Source organism: Sinocyclocheilus anshuiensis, unplaced genomic scaffold (genome assembly GCF_001515605.1).
Source record: "Sinocyclocheilus anshuiensis isolate Anshui unplaced genomic scaffold, SAMN03320099.WGS_v1.1 scaffold644, whole genome shotgun sequence".
NCBI classification, from domain to species: domain Eukaryota; kingdom Metazoa; phylum Chordata; class Actinopteri; order Cypriniformes; family Cyprinidae; genus Sinocyclocheilus; species Sinocyclocheilus anshuiensis.
This window is the reverse complement of record NW_015557092.1, coordinates 14730-33482: the sequence shown is the minus strand read 5'-3', so window position 1 is coordinate 33482 and position 18753 is coordinate 14730. Positions and strand designations below refer to the sequence as shown.

General features: G+C 37.8%; 1 protein-coding gene across 1 annotated transcript; it reads left to right on the top strand.

Annotated features, from left to right (window-relative positions):
* LOC107677345 (hematological and neurological expressed 1 protein-like) lies at positions 1-18415 on the top strand. The gene is made up of 5 exons (XM_016472226.1): positions 1-176; positions 2503-2642; positions 13070-13182; positions 14604-14634; positions 17957-18415. Exons 1-5 carry the CDS (start codon positions 121-123, stop codon positions 18070-18072), a joined length of 456 nt encoding a protein of 151 aa, XP_016327712.1. The 5' UTR covers positions 1-120; the 3' UTR covers positions 18073-18415.
* Positions 18416-18753: the final 338 nt, after the last annotated feature.

Below are 18753 nucleotides of genomic sequence, written 5' to 3'. Positions count from 1 at the left end.
CCGCTGCGCTCGGATTTCAGCTGGTCCGGGTGGAGCCCATGCGGGATAAAGGACTTTAGGCGAATTCAGTCCAGCTGAAGCCTTTCTAACGCGTTTTAGCGAGCACATTACCCGCTCAACATGACTACGACGACCAACTTCCAAGGCATGGAGCCCGGTGCCAAAAACAGCTCCAGGTAAATGCATTTAAAGGGGTTTGTTGCGATCAGAAGCGAGACAAAAGAAGAGCTGGAGGTGATGATGATGATGATGGTGGCCTGATGGATGGATTCCTCCTCCAATACATGCATGCAAATGAAGCTTATCAGCCTGAATGTGAGGATTTAATGGATTTGGAATGATTTCAGGGTTTCATTTGGTCTGAATTAACCCAGACCGTCTGCCACCACCATCATCATCCTCTTCCTCCTGGCCAGGAAGACCCATCCACCCTTATTCTGACCCGAGATTCACTCCAGGCACATTGTATGCATGTAGTTTGATGTGATGTCTGGTGTTTTGATGTAGATGGTGCCCAAACTTAACCTAGCATAAAGGAATGGGGCTGGCAGGCAGCCACTGCCTTCTCAAACTGGGTGATTTGCTTTAAAGTTGATTTGCATTGTGCATTGCTTTGGTTTCATAAATGGATGCTTTTCTCTGCTACTTATATTTTTGTCAGTTTAATCCCAGTCATCTGACTGTTCAGTGTAACCTCGAGCTCTGGCCCAAAAATACACACTCCATTGTCCTTAAAAGGTTTCTGATACTAGGGTTGGAACAGATGCATTGGATTTAGTCCAACCAGCCAGTGGAAGGTTTGCACGTCTGGCCAAAGGACTTTGTGATCCAAACTAACTTTTTATTTTTATTTTTATTGGTGCGTTTGAGTGTCCAGAAATCATATCATCTGTAACTTTCAAAGGAGGGATGAAGATGCATTTGCATGTCAAAAATGTTGCAGCGGCTTTGTTTCCGCCTGATGCACAGAACAAGGTTTGATCATCTTGCTTTTAAATGAGGATCATGGCATTGTATGTTAATCCTAATACAAGACATCCTGGTTTTTGGGTCTTGCTGCAACATGTTGCCACCCTCACCACCTTTTGAAGCGCTTTTCCCTGTAATTTCCCCCAGGTTTAGTCTTTAAATCCTGCATGTCTGGGGTTTCCCTCGGTGGAACAGCCAGAAATGTAGGTCAAGCCGAGAGCAGACGTTTATTGGTCACTCGGTCTGATTTAGTGATGTTTTCGGTATGCATCTTGGGCTTGAGGAGAGATTTTTGAATGCCATGTGTCTCCCGTGTCGGTTGGGTGGGGTCTCGAGCAAACGGCCTTCTTCTCTAATAAAATCCGCTGATCTGATCCCGAGCTTTAGTCTGGTTAAGGCATTAGCTGTTTAACCAGTCCATCCAGACAGCACTGGTTGGTTTTATAATCGCCGCACCGTCGATTCCTTTGACAAAAGGAGCAGAAAGTTGCGTTGGGATGGAGGCGACCCTGACAGCTGCCGGCGGGTGTCAGCTGGTTTTGTTCTGCGCGGGAGGGAGGGTGTTGAGATCAGCACTGCTCTTTTCAAAAGCATTGATTAGGGCTTCCCTCGACCGTATCAATCACAGGTCTGCGGCTTTTCATCCGGGGTTTGTCCACACCCGCCCTCGTGTCTTTTTAATGAATCAACATATGTGCTGAATGAAAACCATCCAACACTGGAATCTGCACTTGGTGTGTGAGCAGATGAGCTCTGGTCTGGTCAGCTGTGTGTGTGTGTGTGTGTGTGTGTGTGTGTGTGTGTGTCTTTCAGTTTAGGGGTGGGCGATATGAACCAAGTCATTCGTTGTATGAGTCACTTTATATCACCATAACAAATTTACATCACAGCATAGATATTCTTGTTCTCAGTATTGTGCATATTTTATTAAAGATGTGGTAATGCGTATTCCTGTAGCTCAAACCGTTGAGCAATGCAAAGGTCATGGGTTCGATTTCCAGTGCTTGCATGAACTGATGAAGTCACTTTGGATAAAAGTATCTGCCAAATCCATAAATGTATGTATTTTGCATATTCAATGTTTTTTTTCATTGATCGTGCAAAATGCTTTATTTATTAAAAGGTCATTTTGTAAAACTAATAATATGATTTTTGTAAGACTCCATTGACTAAAAAGCAAAGGAAACACTATCAGAAGAAAAAAAAAAAACTGTTGAACTAGGCTAAATTCTATATGAATGCACCAACAGCATGATTGTTTGTCAATCATAAATGACTAAACTCGTGGCTTATGACGTGTGCTGCTTTGAATTTTTTCATGTTGCTTCCTTGTTCTAACATGTAAACAATGTAAAATGGTCATTTCTACTGTTACCATGGATTTCAATCTCTTCTTTTGACGTACTTCTACCGTTGCATGGTACATGCATCATAAAGTCCTACTATGTGTCGTTCATGCAATATGTGCTGTTCATTTTTGTAATATGTGTAATTGATTTGTTGGGCATCATTCTTCTGACCCATGTGTCATAGGGTGTTGTGTCCCCCTGGCGGAGCCTCTAATATTTCCTTCGGCGCAGATGATGAGAAGCCTGTGCGCAAAAACAAGATGGCCTCCAGTATCTTTGCTGAACCTGACGACCCTCATGCCCATCGGAGGAACAACCCACCAGGTACAACACACACACATCTGGTTTAAATTCTGCTTCTGGTTAGGTCTGGATTTGGTTCGATTTTAATACTTGCATTATTTAAATCCAGCATGGCCTTGATGTCATCCTTGTGTTTAACAACTAAGATGAAACACAAATGTTGTTTACTATTACTTATTATTAATATTTTTTTTATATATATTTTTGTCTCTTCTGCTCACCAAGGCTGCATTTTTTTTATCAAAATACAGAGAAGGGAAAAAAAAAACGTAAAATTGTGAAATATTATTGCAATTAAAAATATCAGTTTTCTGTTTGAATATATTGTAAAATGTAATTTATTGCTGTGATGTAAATCTGTGTTTTCAGCATCATTACTCCAGTCTTCAGTGTCACACGATCCTTCAGAAATCATTCTAATAAGCTGATTTGCTGCTCAATAATCAGAAATGTTTCTTATCAATGTTATTTGAAATGAAAATAATTTGTGACTTAAATTTCTGGCACTTTAGATCATTTAAAAAAATTAAAATGTGGTGGTTTTGAAAAAGGTGAGAAAATACACTTTTAGTTATAGTGCTATGAATAGCATCTTGTTCATGAGAGTAGTATCAGTTTTTTGAGTCACTGTTTCAGTAGGACAATATGTAAAAACTGATCTTCACGTAAGGTCTTTAAAACAGGTCCAGCGTATTTCTCTCGTCTATCAGTACATGGAGACTATAAGTGACATTTTGTTTTAACATTTGTTTGGTCAGATACACAACATTGCAAACACATGTAGCATGCAGTGATTTTAGCTAATGTTTAGAAACTTACTTTGTAAGATTTTCCAGGGATAACATACAGTTATCTGTCCTCACTAACAATTGCTCGACCACAAGTGTGTGGGCATACCTTTGGCATGATGTCATTTCCTGGGCAAATATCCTGACAGTCCAGTGATTCAGGAAGTGACTCATGATGTAGGGAATGATAGCGAGTCACATCATGATGAAGCATCCAGTACAGGAGAGTCTGTTTTACACAGTGAAGAGAAATGTTGACTTATAAATACACCTGAATTATATTTAAAAATTTAAAGCCATTTTCCCAATGCCAGTGCTGTGTTTGTATGCTTAAAGCAGCACGTTGTTAATTTAGCAACACGTCAAACTCTACTGAAATCGCGTCTCCCATGTGCTTCACACGCTGCTTCAAATCCGTCACTTATGTAGAATGTTGCCTCAGAAGGGAGCTACCTATGTAGACAGCGAGGCACCTCTGTGTTTAGATGTTCAGAGTTTGACAGCATCTTTGTTTTCTGGAAAAGAAACACATTGTGTTTTGAATGCAGCCAGTAGTCGTTTGCTTAGCCCTGCGCAAGCTCATATATGGATAAACGCTGGTATGGGGATAATCTGAGCTTTGATTCAGCGCTAATGCTTCACTCGGACAGGTGTCCTTCGTATATCTGGTTATTCTCTCTCTAAAGGCGATTGCATGGCTCTCGTCTGAGATGGTGAGTCTCGCTGCAGCGTTTGGGGTGTCTGGTTATTTTACAGCCGTAACTCAGAAAACAAAGCTTAAATTCAGTAGCAAGCAAACTAGATATGCCTTAGCAGATCTAAGCGTGCCAAAAAACTTAATGTCCTTTAAAGATTTGATGCCATGAACTTCACGTCTTCAGGTCTTGGAGCTTGTAAATGACTGATATGAATTTTGCCTACTGACTTTAGGGAAAACTCTTGGCATTTTCATGTATGTTTATTATGCATGAGTGTAGGATCTGTGGATTTATAGTGTCAGTCTGATTGAATGAGCTGCTGTCGTGTCTTGACAGGAAGTTCAGCGTGTCGGCCAGAGGTGCCTGACAGGATGTCGTTGTGATTGTCTATTGTTTTGTAAGGCGTTTTAGTTTTTTTGTGTCAGCTAATGGAGCATAACAGTCACTTGTGAAAGTTAAAATCCCATTACATTTTCTCCATTAAGGCGAGACATCAAGGGTGAATAGTGTACAAATTTAACAAATGGATATCATCATACTTTCCCCAGTTGATTAATCACAGTACATTTGAGAGAATTGTTTTGTATTACTGAAATGTTATGTTTAAATAAGCAAATGAGGCATTTTCTAATTAAATATGCACTGATTTGCAAACATTTCCAGAGAGAAAAAAATCTGAACACTGGATAAAGCCAGGTTCAAAATTCCTAGTTTGCTGACGTATTAGAGGTGAAGGTTTTTACAGTAGGGATTTTTGATATCTCTTTATTACTGCATAAATCAGAAAATACTGTCAGCAGTCTGCAATATTTATCAGTGCGAATGGTATATGAACAAACCCCTCAGTAAAAATCTTTAGAATATAGATTGGAATAAAACCGTAAAATTTGGTGTGAGTGCTGCTGAAGTGGATAAACTCATTTTGAGAAAACTGCCTTTAAAACATGTAATTGAAATTTACAGATGGAAATAAATAAAGGACAATAATAAAACCAGGTAAATGATGTATGAACAAACCCCTCTGTAATAACCTTCAGAATATAGATACATTGTAAAAAAAAAAAAAAAATCTGTGACATTTACGGTAAAATACCAGCAGCTGTGGTTGCCAGAACTTCACCATAAAAAATATGGTAGCAACAATTTAGGTTTTACAGATTTAAAGGGGTCATATAATGCAATTTCAATTTTCCCTTTCTCTATGGAGTGTTACAAGCTCTTGGTGCATTTGAACCATTGTAATGCACTGATAACCACCAAAAACTGGTGGTGATGAGAAAGTCACATGATGAACCAAAGCTCATCACAAACAGCTTTTCTACGAGCTGAGGAGGGTATTTTCTTCTTATTCTTATATATTCTTATATAGAAGTTCTTCTATATAGGTGCACACAGTGTCATTCACACAAACACTAAAGCCCATCATGGTGACACACATGAAACTGAAATAATGCAATAAACATTAATTTAACAACATTAGATGTAAGATTAAACCCTAATGTACACCTCTAATAATAAAAAACGAAGAAGAAACGTTATTTCAACAACAAAAAAACATCAACTATGAAGTGTCATGCAGGGAATTCTGGGAGTGTCAATTCACGGTTTTTCACTGTAAATTATACAATGACTTTTTCTTTTTCACTTCAAAAAAACATATTTTTAAACAGTATTTTACTGTAAAATTACATTAAATGTAATTACATTTATTCACCGTATATAGTATGGAAACTTACTGTTAACCAGTTAACAGGTTTTTACTGTAGCATTTTTACAGTCTTTTACTGTTAAAATCACAATCATTTTTTACAGTGTAGGAATAAAACTGTGAAATTTGGTGCATGTAAGTGCTGCTAAAGTGGAGAAACTCATTTTAAGAAAACGGCCTTTAAAATATATAATTGAAATATTCAGAAGAAAATAAATAAAGGACAATAATAAATCCAGGTAACATGTACGTACACACACACACACACACACACACACACACACACACACACACAATTTCTTTTAAAATAAAAAAAAATGCATATATGGCCATAACATATGAGAAGATGAAATGAGAACTACTTGGTGCAAAATTGTCCATGACCTCTATTATAAAACAGCTGTTATTCCCAGTGTAAGCTAAAACTAGATCAATCCAAAACAAAATTATTGGCAAGCATGTTGAAGATTAGTCGATAGGCTGTCGATTCATTAAATAAGCTTTTAACCACAAAAGCAGTTTGTTCAGCGTATCAAAGCTTCTTCACTGACATCCATTTAAAGAAACAGCCTCTTGTCTCCTTGCCAGTGTGTTGCAGCATTATGCCTTTCTTTTTTTTTTTTTTGATAAAGGCTTGAAGGCTTCCCTTAAAGCGGCTTTGTTAATATTATTCCTGTCAAAAACTCCATTTGACCCATTCCAGAAATCCCCATTTAGAAATTTGAGAGGATTTTGATATTTTGCATTTGGAATACATTTAGGGTCCCTGTCATTTTCATGTTTTAAAGAAACTTGTTCCCCATATAAATTTTGCTATATGGAATGCAAAAACTTTGAAGCTCAATATCTCAAAACTGCTCAGAACGCAGATAGAACCTTATAATTCCAAGGTGACGATATGTCTGGAATCTGCTAGTATCATTCAATATGTATTTGAGGACTGATATACTGTCCGTCCAAAATACCGAATCATCCAGAGTTAGCGCTAGTTCTTCCTTCAACATTCTGTCAACTTTTTGCAGCAAGAACTGCGGCTGTCAATTCAAGTCTAGGGATAGTCATCACTTTTAGTGGGGCTAATCTTGCCTTCTAGGGTTGTGACGGTGAGGCAATTTTCCCACCGGTTAATCGGCGAGTGACAACATCGGTAATACCGGTATCACCGTTGGGGTGGGGGGGGTTTAGTTCGTTTGAGTTTTCCCTCTTTTCCTCGGATTTCTTGGCTTGAAAAAGCGCCGTGCGTGTTTTACTTGTCACTTTCAAATGAGGGGCAATTCAGCGTTGATTCAATTCAAGCAGCAACAACGTAAAACTCAGAACTTTTATTAACAAAACGAATAAAAATACACCATATAGGCCTATGCCCAATAAAATAACAAATTACTTGGGCTACACAAAGTTTGAATAGGTATATAAAACTGAAAATCAGCAAACACTGTGGAACCAAATAAATAAGAAACGAATGTTTAAAAAAAACTTCCAGTCAATAGGCTTTTCAAAATCTAAAATATTGCCAAACAGGCGCCTTTGCATTTCCTTTCTAAACCATCTTCTGCCATCGTCTTGTCTTTCTCACCTCACTCTTGTCAGTCAGCTCGACTCACTCTCCTCTCCTCACATGATAAATAAAATCTGACTCCTGCTCCGTGGCGCACTGTCGTTCGCGCACGTTTCTGCACGCTGCATTGAGCATTTAGATTTTAAAAGTATCTGTCCTCTAACTGAACTAGGCTCTGAACTAGGCGAAATAATTTTTGTTACTATAAAAAAATTACAACTACAGGGGGGTGGTGCCGCGGTAGGCAAATGACATAACCGGTGTTGCGGCTTAACACCAGTATAACCGAAAACACCGTCTATCGCAGCAAACCTATTGCCTTCCCCATCACAAAAACAACATGGATAGAACTAATGTCTGCAAGACGCAAATAGCTAGCTGTACCATAACCGATTTCGCTAGCGTCACAGAAGTGGTGTAATTGAGCGCGACGTTTTTTCCCAAAATTGTTGGGTATGAAGCTCAAATATGAAAGTAGCTTGAGCTCCTCTAGCCACTTGTCCCATTTTTGTGGAAAGGCTGCAGGAATTTCTTCATCCCATCCGTAGTTCAACCTGCACAATTCTTGTCCAATTATTTTAGCTGGCAGCATTACTGGAGCAAGGAATCCCAAGTGGGTCGTAAACTCAATTGGTAACTGATAAAATACCTCTTCTGGTAAATTTTTGTTGTTCCAAAGCTATTTTGAAGACAAAGGTATCAGACTCTGTATCCAACTGATGTCCCAGTGCACTGTCCACAGGAAGTTAATCTCTGCGCAAGTCTCGCATCTTTAGATCTCTCCTCCTCAGGGATTGATGCTGGGTATGAAGCTCAAATATGAAAGTAGCTTGAGCTCCTCTAGCCACTTGTCCCATTTTTGTGGAAAGGCTGCAGGAATTTCTTCATCCCATCCGTAGTTCAACCTGCACAATTCTTGTCCAATTATTTTAGCTGGCAGCATTACTGGAGCAAGGAATCCCAAGTGGGTCGTAAACTCAATTGGTAACTGATAAAATACTTCTTCTGGTAAATTTTTGTTGTTCCAAAGCTATTTTGAAGACAAAGGTATCAGACTCTGTATCCAACTGATGTCCCAGTGCACTGTCCACAGGAAGTTCATCTCTGCGCAAGTCAAGATGTCTCGCATCTTTAGATCTCTCCTCCTCAGGGATTGATGCTAGGACAGTTCGGCTATTACTAACCCATTTGGTGAGCTTAAATCCACCAGTAGCACATACTGCAATGAGCTCCTGCACCAACATGACGGCTTGTCTTTCATCTGAGACAGACTTGAGGCAATCATCCACATAAAAATTGTTACGAATTGTGGATAAAACTTCAAAGCCAACTTTGTCTTCGTTATCATCTGCTGTCTTCCTTGACGCAAAGTTGGCGCAACTGGGGGAGGAAACCGCTCCAAAGAGATGTACGGTCATCCTGAACTCTTCCAGTGGTTGATTAATATCACCATTAGGCCACCAAAATCAAGGAAATCCTTAGGAACCTTGACTTGGTGAAACACCCTCAATATCTGCCATCACCGTTATAGATTCTTGGCGAAATCGGAGTATTACTCCTAAAAGGGTGTTCGTGAGATCAGGACCCTGCAACAATTCCGAATTCAGTGAAGTACCTTGAAATCAGGCAGCACAATCAAATACCACTCTGATTTTTTTTTTCCTTTTATGGTAGACTCCATGATGGGGGATGTACCATACTCTACCATCATTTGTCGAGCTCCTCTTCTGGTACTTTCTCTGCATGACCCTTTTTTAGGATGTCGCCAATAAAGTCTCTGTAGTCTAATGCGAATGCTTCATCCTTCCTAAATCTCTTAAGTATACTTGGGGCTCGTTGTTCTGCAATCTTTTTATTGTCAGGCAGGGCGAGGTCAGGTTTGCGAAATGGAAGACATATTTGGTAAAGAACATCGAGTTGTTCAATTTCCAAGAATCTCTGATCCTCAAAAGAAAGTTTGGGTTTCTCATCATATGCTTGCTCTGGGAAGTCATTGTTATACTGTTCTTTAAGCAATTCATCCAGTTTAGCCACTGAGATTCTATTAGAAGACACAAATGGTCGTCCCTGAACATCTGTGGATATGTTACCACTTAGTGGACCGTTAACTAGCCATCCTAAACATGTTTGGACCGCATAAGGACCATCCTTCTGGCTGTTTATGGCTGTTTAATAATCCTCAAGGGTTCCATCGCTTTTGGGACATTGATCCCAATCAACAGATCAACATCTGCTTTTATGGAACACAGTCGAACATCTTTCAGATACGGCAATTTCTTTATGTCCTCTTCCCTTGGTATATTCTCCTAGCTGACTGGAATTGAATTTTGTGTAAAAGTTTCAGGCAACTCTGAAGTAGTCACTGTCCAGTCCACTTACTTCCCAGCTACTCAGCTGAAAGGTTTTTATGGGCTTTTCCTGTCCCATTGTCTTGAGCAGGATTTCAATTTGTTTGCCAGCCATGTTCAACCGTCTGATCATTCTCTCTGTACAGAATGTGGCTGAACTTCCAGGGTCTAAAAAGGCATACGTTTGAAATACTCTACTACCTTTGGTGGCTCTTACTTTTACTGGAATAATCGCAAGCTTGCATTCAGCTGTACCGGCCCCTGTATGCTCAGTAGCTACAACAGCCATATCGACCGGTCTGCTGGAATTAGCCTTCATAGCATCATCATCTTTCTTGTGCACATTAATTGGTGAATTAGGTGAGCCTCCATCTGATCAATAATTTTTGATATGCAGCACTGTTGGATGCTTCTTGGAACAAATTTGGCAAGTAAGACGCTTTTTACAGACTTTTGTTAAATGCCCTTTTTTGAGACCAGCAAAACAAAGATGATTTGTTCTCAAGAAATCAATTTTATCCTTGTGTAGTATGTCCAGCATTTTGACACAAGAATCCATTGCATGATCATAAGCACAAAACAGACAGGGCTTATTAAAAGCAATATTGGCATCATCTTGATGATTTTTCTTTGGTTGACCATTCTGTTTTGATGCTTCGATAGAAGAAACTGTGGTAACAAAACTTTTTCTGGAAGAAGATTTGTGCATAAGAGGTTCAATCATTATCTTTCTGATGTTAGAAATTGTTTTTGGATCTTGAATCTCTCCAAAGACTGGATCAAGAAGAATCTTAGCTTGTTTCTCAACAAAAGCTACCAAGTCAGCAAAGTCTGGCCTTCTTTGAGTGCGTTCCAAAATTTCACAGGCTGTAGCTCTCCACTTTTCTCTTAGCTTGTAAGGAAGCCTAGATACAATGATTTTTAGATTGAATGGTAAATTCAACTCCGCAAGATCCACCAGATCTTGTGCTGCATTGCAACATCCTCTAAGATAGACTGCATAGCTATACAATGCTTTTCCATCATCAGAGCGAATGCTACTCCATCTCAGAGCTTTCTCCATGTACGCATTAGCAAGCTTGAATTCATCTCCAAAATGATGCTTTAAAAGAGATTTGACTTCAGCATAACCTCTGCTAGCGCTCATGTAGAGACAACTTCGAACAAGTTCCTTAGGTTCACATGCTGTGAACTGTTCCAGATAATACAAACATTCTTGATTGTTATCAGTTTTCTCCTCAATATTATGGCTAAAAGATCGCATGAAAGGCCCATATTCCAGGGGATCACCACTGAATACTGGAATCTTCCTTATAGGAAGTGAGGCTTGTTTCTGCTGAGTCACAAGTAAATCAGCCATATCGCTTTGTCTTTGCAGAACCGGACCAAGATCAACACTGGCAATATTGGTGTTACTAGCTGTGCTGTGATGCTGGTCAGTTTGTGACATCGTAGTTGTAGCTGCAATTGCTGATTGGTTAGCAGTTGGCCTTGAAGGAATTTGAGTTCCATGAACGATCCTTTGCAGCGGTGTCTTAGGAATTGTTCCAATCCTTGTAAAATGTAGAGGAGATGATTCAGAGTCAATAAGCAAAGATGATTTTTCTTCTACTTTATCCAGATATTCGTTCATAGCATCTCTTAATTTAGCAGATGAGTGAGAACTGCGCAGTGAACTTGCTTCAGAAATTTCCAACACCTTTAATTTTGCATTTGCAGCATCCATTTCAGACTGTAAAGTAAGGGCTTCCATCTTAGATTCCAGCTGAGCCTTTTCCAACTCAAGCGCATGTTTCTTTTTGAGAGCTTCAGCACGAACAAGTAAAGCTGCTTTATCAGCTGCAATTTTCACACGAGCCGACGGAATTGAACTGGTTCTAGATTTATTTGATCCTTTTGAACTGCTTGATACATTAGATGCACTATCAGCAGGATCAATCAGAGACTGTGGATCGGACGGTTTCTTTTTCCACCGCTCCAACTCATTCAAGAACTCCGTAAAAGTGACCCTCTTTGGCACAAACCAGTCAATCCTTTCATTTTCTTTGACATCATCAGATAAAAGCAATTGTACAGACTCATGCACCTGATAAAATTTGTATAGAGCTCTTTGAAATTCAAGGTCAAGTTCATCCACTTTGTCAACATTGCTCCCATCAAAGCCTTCAGTTCATTAATTTTTCTCGTGCAGGCCCCAAGTTTGCCTCTACGCAAAGCGCTAAATTATTTAAAACTCTCCATTGCAATTTCAGTACCATCAGTCTGTCGTCATAAACACTTGTTGTTATTTACAACCGATTTGTATGTTTGACCCGAATGAGAATCAAGCTTGCATTCTTGCCTCAGCCACTTGCATCAGCTTAAATCTTTGGCCCATATAAGACAACCTTAAACCGTCTTTCAATAGCCATCGCCATAATCAAACCTCAAAACATTCACATGTGCCCAAAATTTTGCCTTGAACGTGCTCAAGTTCATATAGTCTTCAATTCACGTCATGTCAGATCTTAAAAGCTTAATCACACATCCATCGCAGCTCCACAGCCAGCGTAATTCATAATAAAACCTGCTGAATGGCTACTCGCGGCACAGCACGTTCAAACAGCCTCTTAATGAAGTCAGTTCCTTCGCTGAATAATCCATTGGTGCAGTACAGCAACAGACATCCACATCAATTACCAAAAGGTCGTGTCGTAGCGTGATCTGCATCCACATCCACGTCTTAGTGGAATTTTCAGACTTCACTGTAACGGCAATTTTGTGATAAGCCACTATCCAGGTAGGGGCGAATAATTGACGCGAGTGTAGAATAGCTTCTTAATCATTTATTTTCGCAAAACAACAATCCATAAGATCAACAGTTGAACCTTAGCTTCACCGCTAAACATTAGCACATACAGCCACATGAACACACGGTCTGAAAATTGTATCCGCTTCCCCCTACTGACTCCACCTACTTCCTTCCCTGCACTAAATACACAACTGCAATAATATAAGAGTCTCAATTGAAAATTGTATAACATTCAATGCAAATACTCAAACACAAATAATAATTATCAAACATAAACTTAATTATATTCAAATTAGTAAATCAGTCCATTCAGTCCAAAATATGAAAATAGAAAAAGTAATGGCTCCAAAAGACATGATGATTGAATTGTAAATGCAAACAGAGGAAGTGATTTACCAGCCAAACACACCGAACAAATGCTGATTGGATGCTTTGTTTTGGTCTTTGTTTTTTTACTCCTTTTTAATACATTTCTATTGTATTTATTGATACTCTGATATGTCTGTGGTCTCGTTTTGTACCGGCGGTCTGATGTGAGTGTTGTATTGTGGTCTCAGGTGGAGAAGCGTCTGGCATCCTGTGCGGTGAACCCTCGGCTCCTCTGAGACGATGCCAGCCCGTCATCGTCTATGATAACGGCACTCCCGTTGAACGGCCCGCTAACAACACGGTGAGTTCACAAACACAAGGTTAATGAGTGTGATGTGAATGTAGGTCATTCAGTGTAGTTCACTGATACACCCATTCATGGATGTAATGCTCTTAGTCAACATGAGCCTTATTTACTTAATGCATGTTCTTGGTGTTACTGTTAAAAAGTCATCTGTACATTTTATTCTGAAGGAAAAATAAGCAGTGCAAAAAATGCAGAGAAAAACAAATTTACAATACATTTTCAATGTTGGTGTGCAATGATTAATCGTAAACTATAATACCAGACAAATTCAAGACTGACAGAAAATGCATACAATAAATGAATACAGAAATCTTTATTATAAATAAATTTGAAATATTGTTTTCTGCAACCTTTCATCAAAATAAATAAACTGTAAAAATAATGTGTGCAATGATTAATCAAGTACTATGAAGCCAGAGAGAGTCTAGACAGACAGAAAATACATAAAATTAAATCTATTATAAATACATTTATTTATTTTTTTGTAACATTGTTTTCTGCATCCTTAAAAAGTCAGTACTTATTTATAGCGTGAACAATATTTATTTGAAATATTTTCTTTAAGTTTGCAGTGTTTAATCATGAACAATAAAGGCCAGACAGTTTCAAGACATGGGAGAATATACATACAAATAAATCTTAATAATATATGTATTATGAGTCAAGAGACTTTCAAGACCTACAGAAAATGAACATATATTATATTTTATTCTGTAGAAAAGTCTTATCAGATTGACCTATTAATGGCTATTTCTATTTCTCTAGAATATACTGTGACTAAAGTTCAGAGTGGTTTTATTATTGTAACTGTTTTTGGCTCACAGTAATGCTGTTAACTGACTGGATGTGTGTCTAAAGTAACACTGTTAGCTGGGTGGGGTACAAACGAACAGCCGCAGGGTCTGTGGAAACACCCCACACACACACACACACACACACACACACACACACACACAGCTGTTCTCTGGGTCAGTAAAACCACAGAGCTTTTTATGTGGACAGATTGATTCATTTGTCCTTCACAGGAGGAATTTCTTACTGAATTTATCTGGTTGTCTTTGAGATGTTGGGTTTTACAGGCTTTTGTTTCTATTGTGTCTGTATTGAATGTCTCTGCTCTTATGGAACACTTTTATTAACATGATCTTGAATCAAAACTAGTAACTTGATCTCACGCTGAAATTTGTTTACTTTTCTATTGATGCTGTGTGTGCAGAGAGAAATAATACTATACAGTAGTACTTCCTGAACAATACAATGCTTCATTTTTTCACTGGATATCCAGTGTTCCTCAGAAATGAATCACATTAAGGAGGTTAAAAACGGAGTTTTATGTTGTCTTCTGAACTGAAGCAAATACAGTCCATGTTTCCTTTATAAAGGCATCTGATCTCGAATCTGCTCTTGTTTTGCAGGATCAAAATGAATATGAGCAAGAGAACAACGGTGAGGATCATTTTCAGTATTTGGTTGTCTTGTTGGTTTGGTCTGCGCTCTGTTTTGGTGACGTGTGACTCTCATTCGTTGAGGAATGCTGTTAATAAACGCTTGCTGAAGGTCTGCATTAGTTCTGGAATGTTCCTCTCCGTTAACATTTATTCCATGATTCCACGTCTGCCGGCTTCAGTCTGGTCTTCTCGTTAAGGACGGCTGCAGAAACACTGATTCTGTAGTTCAGATGATGGTTCGTCTCGCGGGACGGAGTGAGGGAATTCCATTAGAAATCCAACACGTCTAGGGAAACTCTGACTCTAGTTTTATCCTACCAGACAAACGTCACACACTGTGATTTGCATTTATGTTGATTTGATGTGCATTCTGTTGTGTGTTGACATGACTCGGTCATTTTCATGTGATTTTAAAAAAAAAAAATTTTTTTTTAACAAATGGTCAGTGAAAGAAGTTCTTAACCTTCAGAAAATGTTGATTAACAAACTCGGCAGTTCAAACTAAATGTGAACTTTTTTACATTCATTTAGAAGCCATGACAGATGTCTAAATAGTGTTTAAAACACTTATTCATATGGGTATAGGTATTTTCCCTCCCCTCTTTTAAATGATCTATCAGTAGTCTAAAAATAATAATGTACATTAAATGTTTAGTATTTGTAGTAGTAATATAAAATTATAGTATATAATTATATAAAATTATATTACAAAATTAAATAACTTTTACATTCATTTAGAGATCATGATGATTATTATTTATGCAGTGGGTCTCCCCCCATTTAAATGTTCAGAGTAGTTTTTACATAATTACTAAAATGTAAGTAGTGGTAGTAGTAATAATAATAAATCATATATTAAACATTTAATTTAATAATAATAATTAACTATATCAAAACAAGAGTACAGTGGCCAAAAGTATTGGCAGTGACACAAATTGTGTTTATGTGAATGAACACCAAAAAAGCTTAAGCAGCCAATTTTGCAAAACACAAAATTTGTGTCACTGCCAATACTTTTGGCCACGACTGTATTTTAATAATAATAAACTATTAATAACTACTACTACTACTATTTACATTTTAGTAATTATTTAATTTATTTTTTGTAAAATTGTATTTACTTATTTTATATGCTTAAAAAACTAGCTGCTACTTATGCTGTTAATTATGTGTTAATTATGACCATACTGTAACTCTTAAACACAGAAGTGTTTATTATTCATGTTATGTTTAGTGGTTGATCTGAGTTCACATAACGAGTCTGTTTGCTTATCAGTCCTGCTCTAGTGTTCATGTTCTTCCTTTATTTAATGCAAACAGTGTAAATATTATCCGCTCCTGGGGTCTCCATGTCTGCTGGCTGTGGCTTTTTACCAGTAAACAGTTTTGCATAATATCTTGCCTCAGCTCATCTGAGCAAATGTCTGTACTCAGAATTTAAACACTGAGTTACAGCTGTTTTTATTAGATTCTTCATTGCCTTTTTCTCCATCACACTTTAGAAATCATCAGAAATTATATATCAATTGAAATCTTTAAATCTCAAAATTCATCCTTTGAAACCCATTTTAAAATCAAACATTGCATTACCATGAAAATGGTACATCAATATCATGTTACAAAATGTTTTCGTTCATGAATTATAAAAATGTAAGTTTGGATCGTGCACTTTCACATCTATGTTCAAAAATGTGAGTGACAGTTAAGGGGTTAACTAACCTTAGCAAGATTCTCTTCTGTTTTATTCTACAGTCAGTTTATGAATGTCCATTTATATCACCCCCTTATGGCAAGAATTATATAGCAGTTTGTACTCGTTGCATTATTTGGGGTTGGAATTTCAAATCTGTCAAATTAAAGCATCTGCATTCATATAGTTATGTAGAATATATTTCAGGCTGTACCGATGTGCATTACTGAGTGTTCATGAGACAAATGCTTCTCCTGTGAGTGTATGACGAGTCTTTCAGTGAGCTGTTTCTGAGTCGCACCTTACCAAACACACTTACATCGAACACTTCCAGGAAGACTGGTCCCATCACCATAAAATGCAAATATACTGACCTTAAAATCCATTAGAGACTTAGTCCTGATGTGCTGAGTGACTTTGTGATTGTAGTTCTGAAGCACCGCTGCTTTCACATGCATACAGTACCACGTCAATACTAAAAAAAAGGTTTTGTGGAGCAATAGTTCTCACCTAGTTTTGCTTCAGGATCCAGATCTTATATAGTAAAGGGATAGTTCACCAAAAAATGAGAAGTGTCATTTACCCTCATGTTGTTCCAAACCTGTAGGAGTTTTTCTTCTGTTGAACAAAAGAAGATATTTAGAAGAATGTTTGTAATAAAATAGTTGCTGGTAGCCATTTACTTCCATAGTATGGGGAAAAATACTACGGAAGTCAACAGCTACCATCAACTGTTTTATTACCAACATTCTTCTAAATAACGTCTTTTCTGTTCAACAGAAGAAAAACTCCTACAGGTTTGGATTATCTTGAGGGTGAGTGAATGATGACAGAATTTTCATTTTGGGTGAACGGTCTCTTTAAGATAAACTATCTTATTACTGAGATATCAAAAGGTTAAACAATGAAATGTTAAAATTACCATGAACTGCACAGACCAAATAATACGCAAAATGATCAAACCGAATAGGAAAAATTGTTTCAATTGTTGTGTTTTTAAACGTCCTTTGAGTGATTTCATGCAGCTAATAATGTATAAACCATGTTCACTCACTTCAACTTAATCTGTGTTTACTGTCATGCGGATGATATTGTTATTTTGTATAGTTTTAATAATCAACCCATCAATGTTGCATCTGTCTGACATGAATTTTTAGCAAAATACTAGTTAGTTTAGAAGCATGCATATGGTTAGTTGTAGTTTGTTTTAACGAGAGATGCTCAAACCAGGGACCTTTAATTTGGCCCACCATGTAATATAACAAGAATAGACATGCCATCAAAGCATTTTAATTTAGTGGTTTTTTTTTTGTTTGTTTGTTTTTTTTGCATTAAAATGTGCATTAAAATGTAAAAAAAAAAAAAAACAATGTGAATTTAATTTATAAAATCAAAATTATTTGTAATGTAATATATTTTATAATGTATTTACTTTTGTCCCACAGCCTTCAATCAGGTTTGATTTTTGGCCCTTGCTATTAAAAGTTTGGGCACCTCTGTTTCAAACAATGTTAATGAAAACATACTTGCCGTCATACTTGCAAACAATGCTCTTGGTGTCAGAATCACAGTGTCAGATGGAGTAGGTCATTAGTATGCTAACGTTTGTCGCTGTGCGTTTGTTTTCCAGAGGAGGTTGTGGAGCAGAAAGAGGAAGCCGCACAGCCTTCTGCCCCGTCTGCTGCCAACAACCCCTCCGGCCGTAGGAACCCACCTGGTGGCAAATCCAGTCTGGTCCTGGGCTGAAACGGCCTTCACTGAACTTTCTTTGCTCTTTCTGTCTTTTTTCTGTTTTTTTCTTTTTCTTTTTCTTTTTAAAAAAAAAAAAAAAAAAGGAATTCCCCTTCCTTCACTCTTCTCGTGAGCCATGGAATTTTTTTGTCCTTCACCGTCTTTTCAATTTTTCTATTGCAAAAAAAGAGAAGCGATCGTTGACAGAAGCACTTTATGTAAGAGGTCCGTTTCAGCTGCTCCTGCAGGAATAATGGCATGAGAGATTCAGATCGACTTTAAATCTGCCCTGGTGTAAATCATTAAAGGAAAAAGGACAAAAAAAAAAAAAAAAGATTTGTTGCGCAAAATTTCTAAGTACAATTAAAGATTGATATGAATTTCACTGTGTTTGTGTTTGATTGGAGGCTAATTGTCAAATCAAATTTTATTCCATAACCATTCATTTATGTAACAAATTTTGTACTTTTTCATCAGTTGTTACTTCATTCACCTCTCCCGAAGGACATGAAAGTGGGAGGCATGTGCAGGGCTGGATTTACCTCTTTTTGTGACATAGGCAAAACAAATTTTTGGGCCCCCCTTCCCTATTAATGTAATAGGCCTAACATTAGCTACCACCCAACCAAGCAAACAAAAGTATTTCTTAATCCGTGGAAACCGTTACAGTGTTTTGCGCTTGCGTTCAATCAATAA

Excerpts from the sequence above, each read along its gene's own strand:
- LOC107677345 (XM_016472226.1), top strand. The coding sequence starts at position 121 with ATGACTACGACGACCAACTTCCAAGGCATGGAGCCCGGTGCCAAAAAC. Across the intron at positions 2,643-13,069 it reads TCGGAGGAACAACCCACCAG|GTGGAGAAGCGTCTGGCATC; the intron begins GTACAACACACA and ends TTGTGGTCTCAG. Across the intron at positions 14,635-17,956 it reads ATATGAGCAAGAGAACAACG|AGGAGGTTGTGGAGCAGAAA; the intron begins GTGAGGATCATT and ends TTTGTTTTCCAG.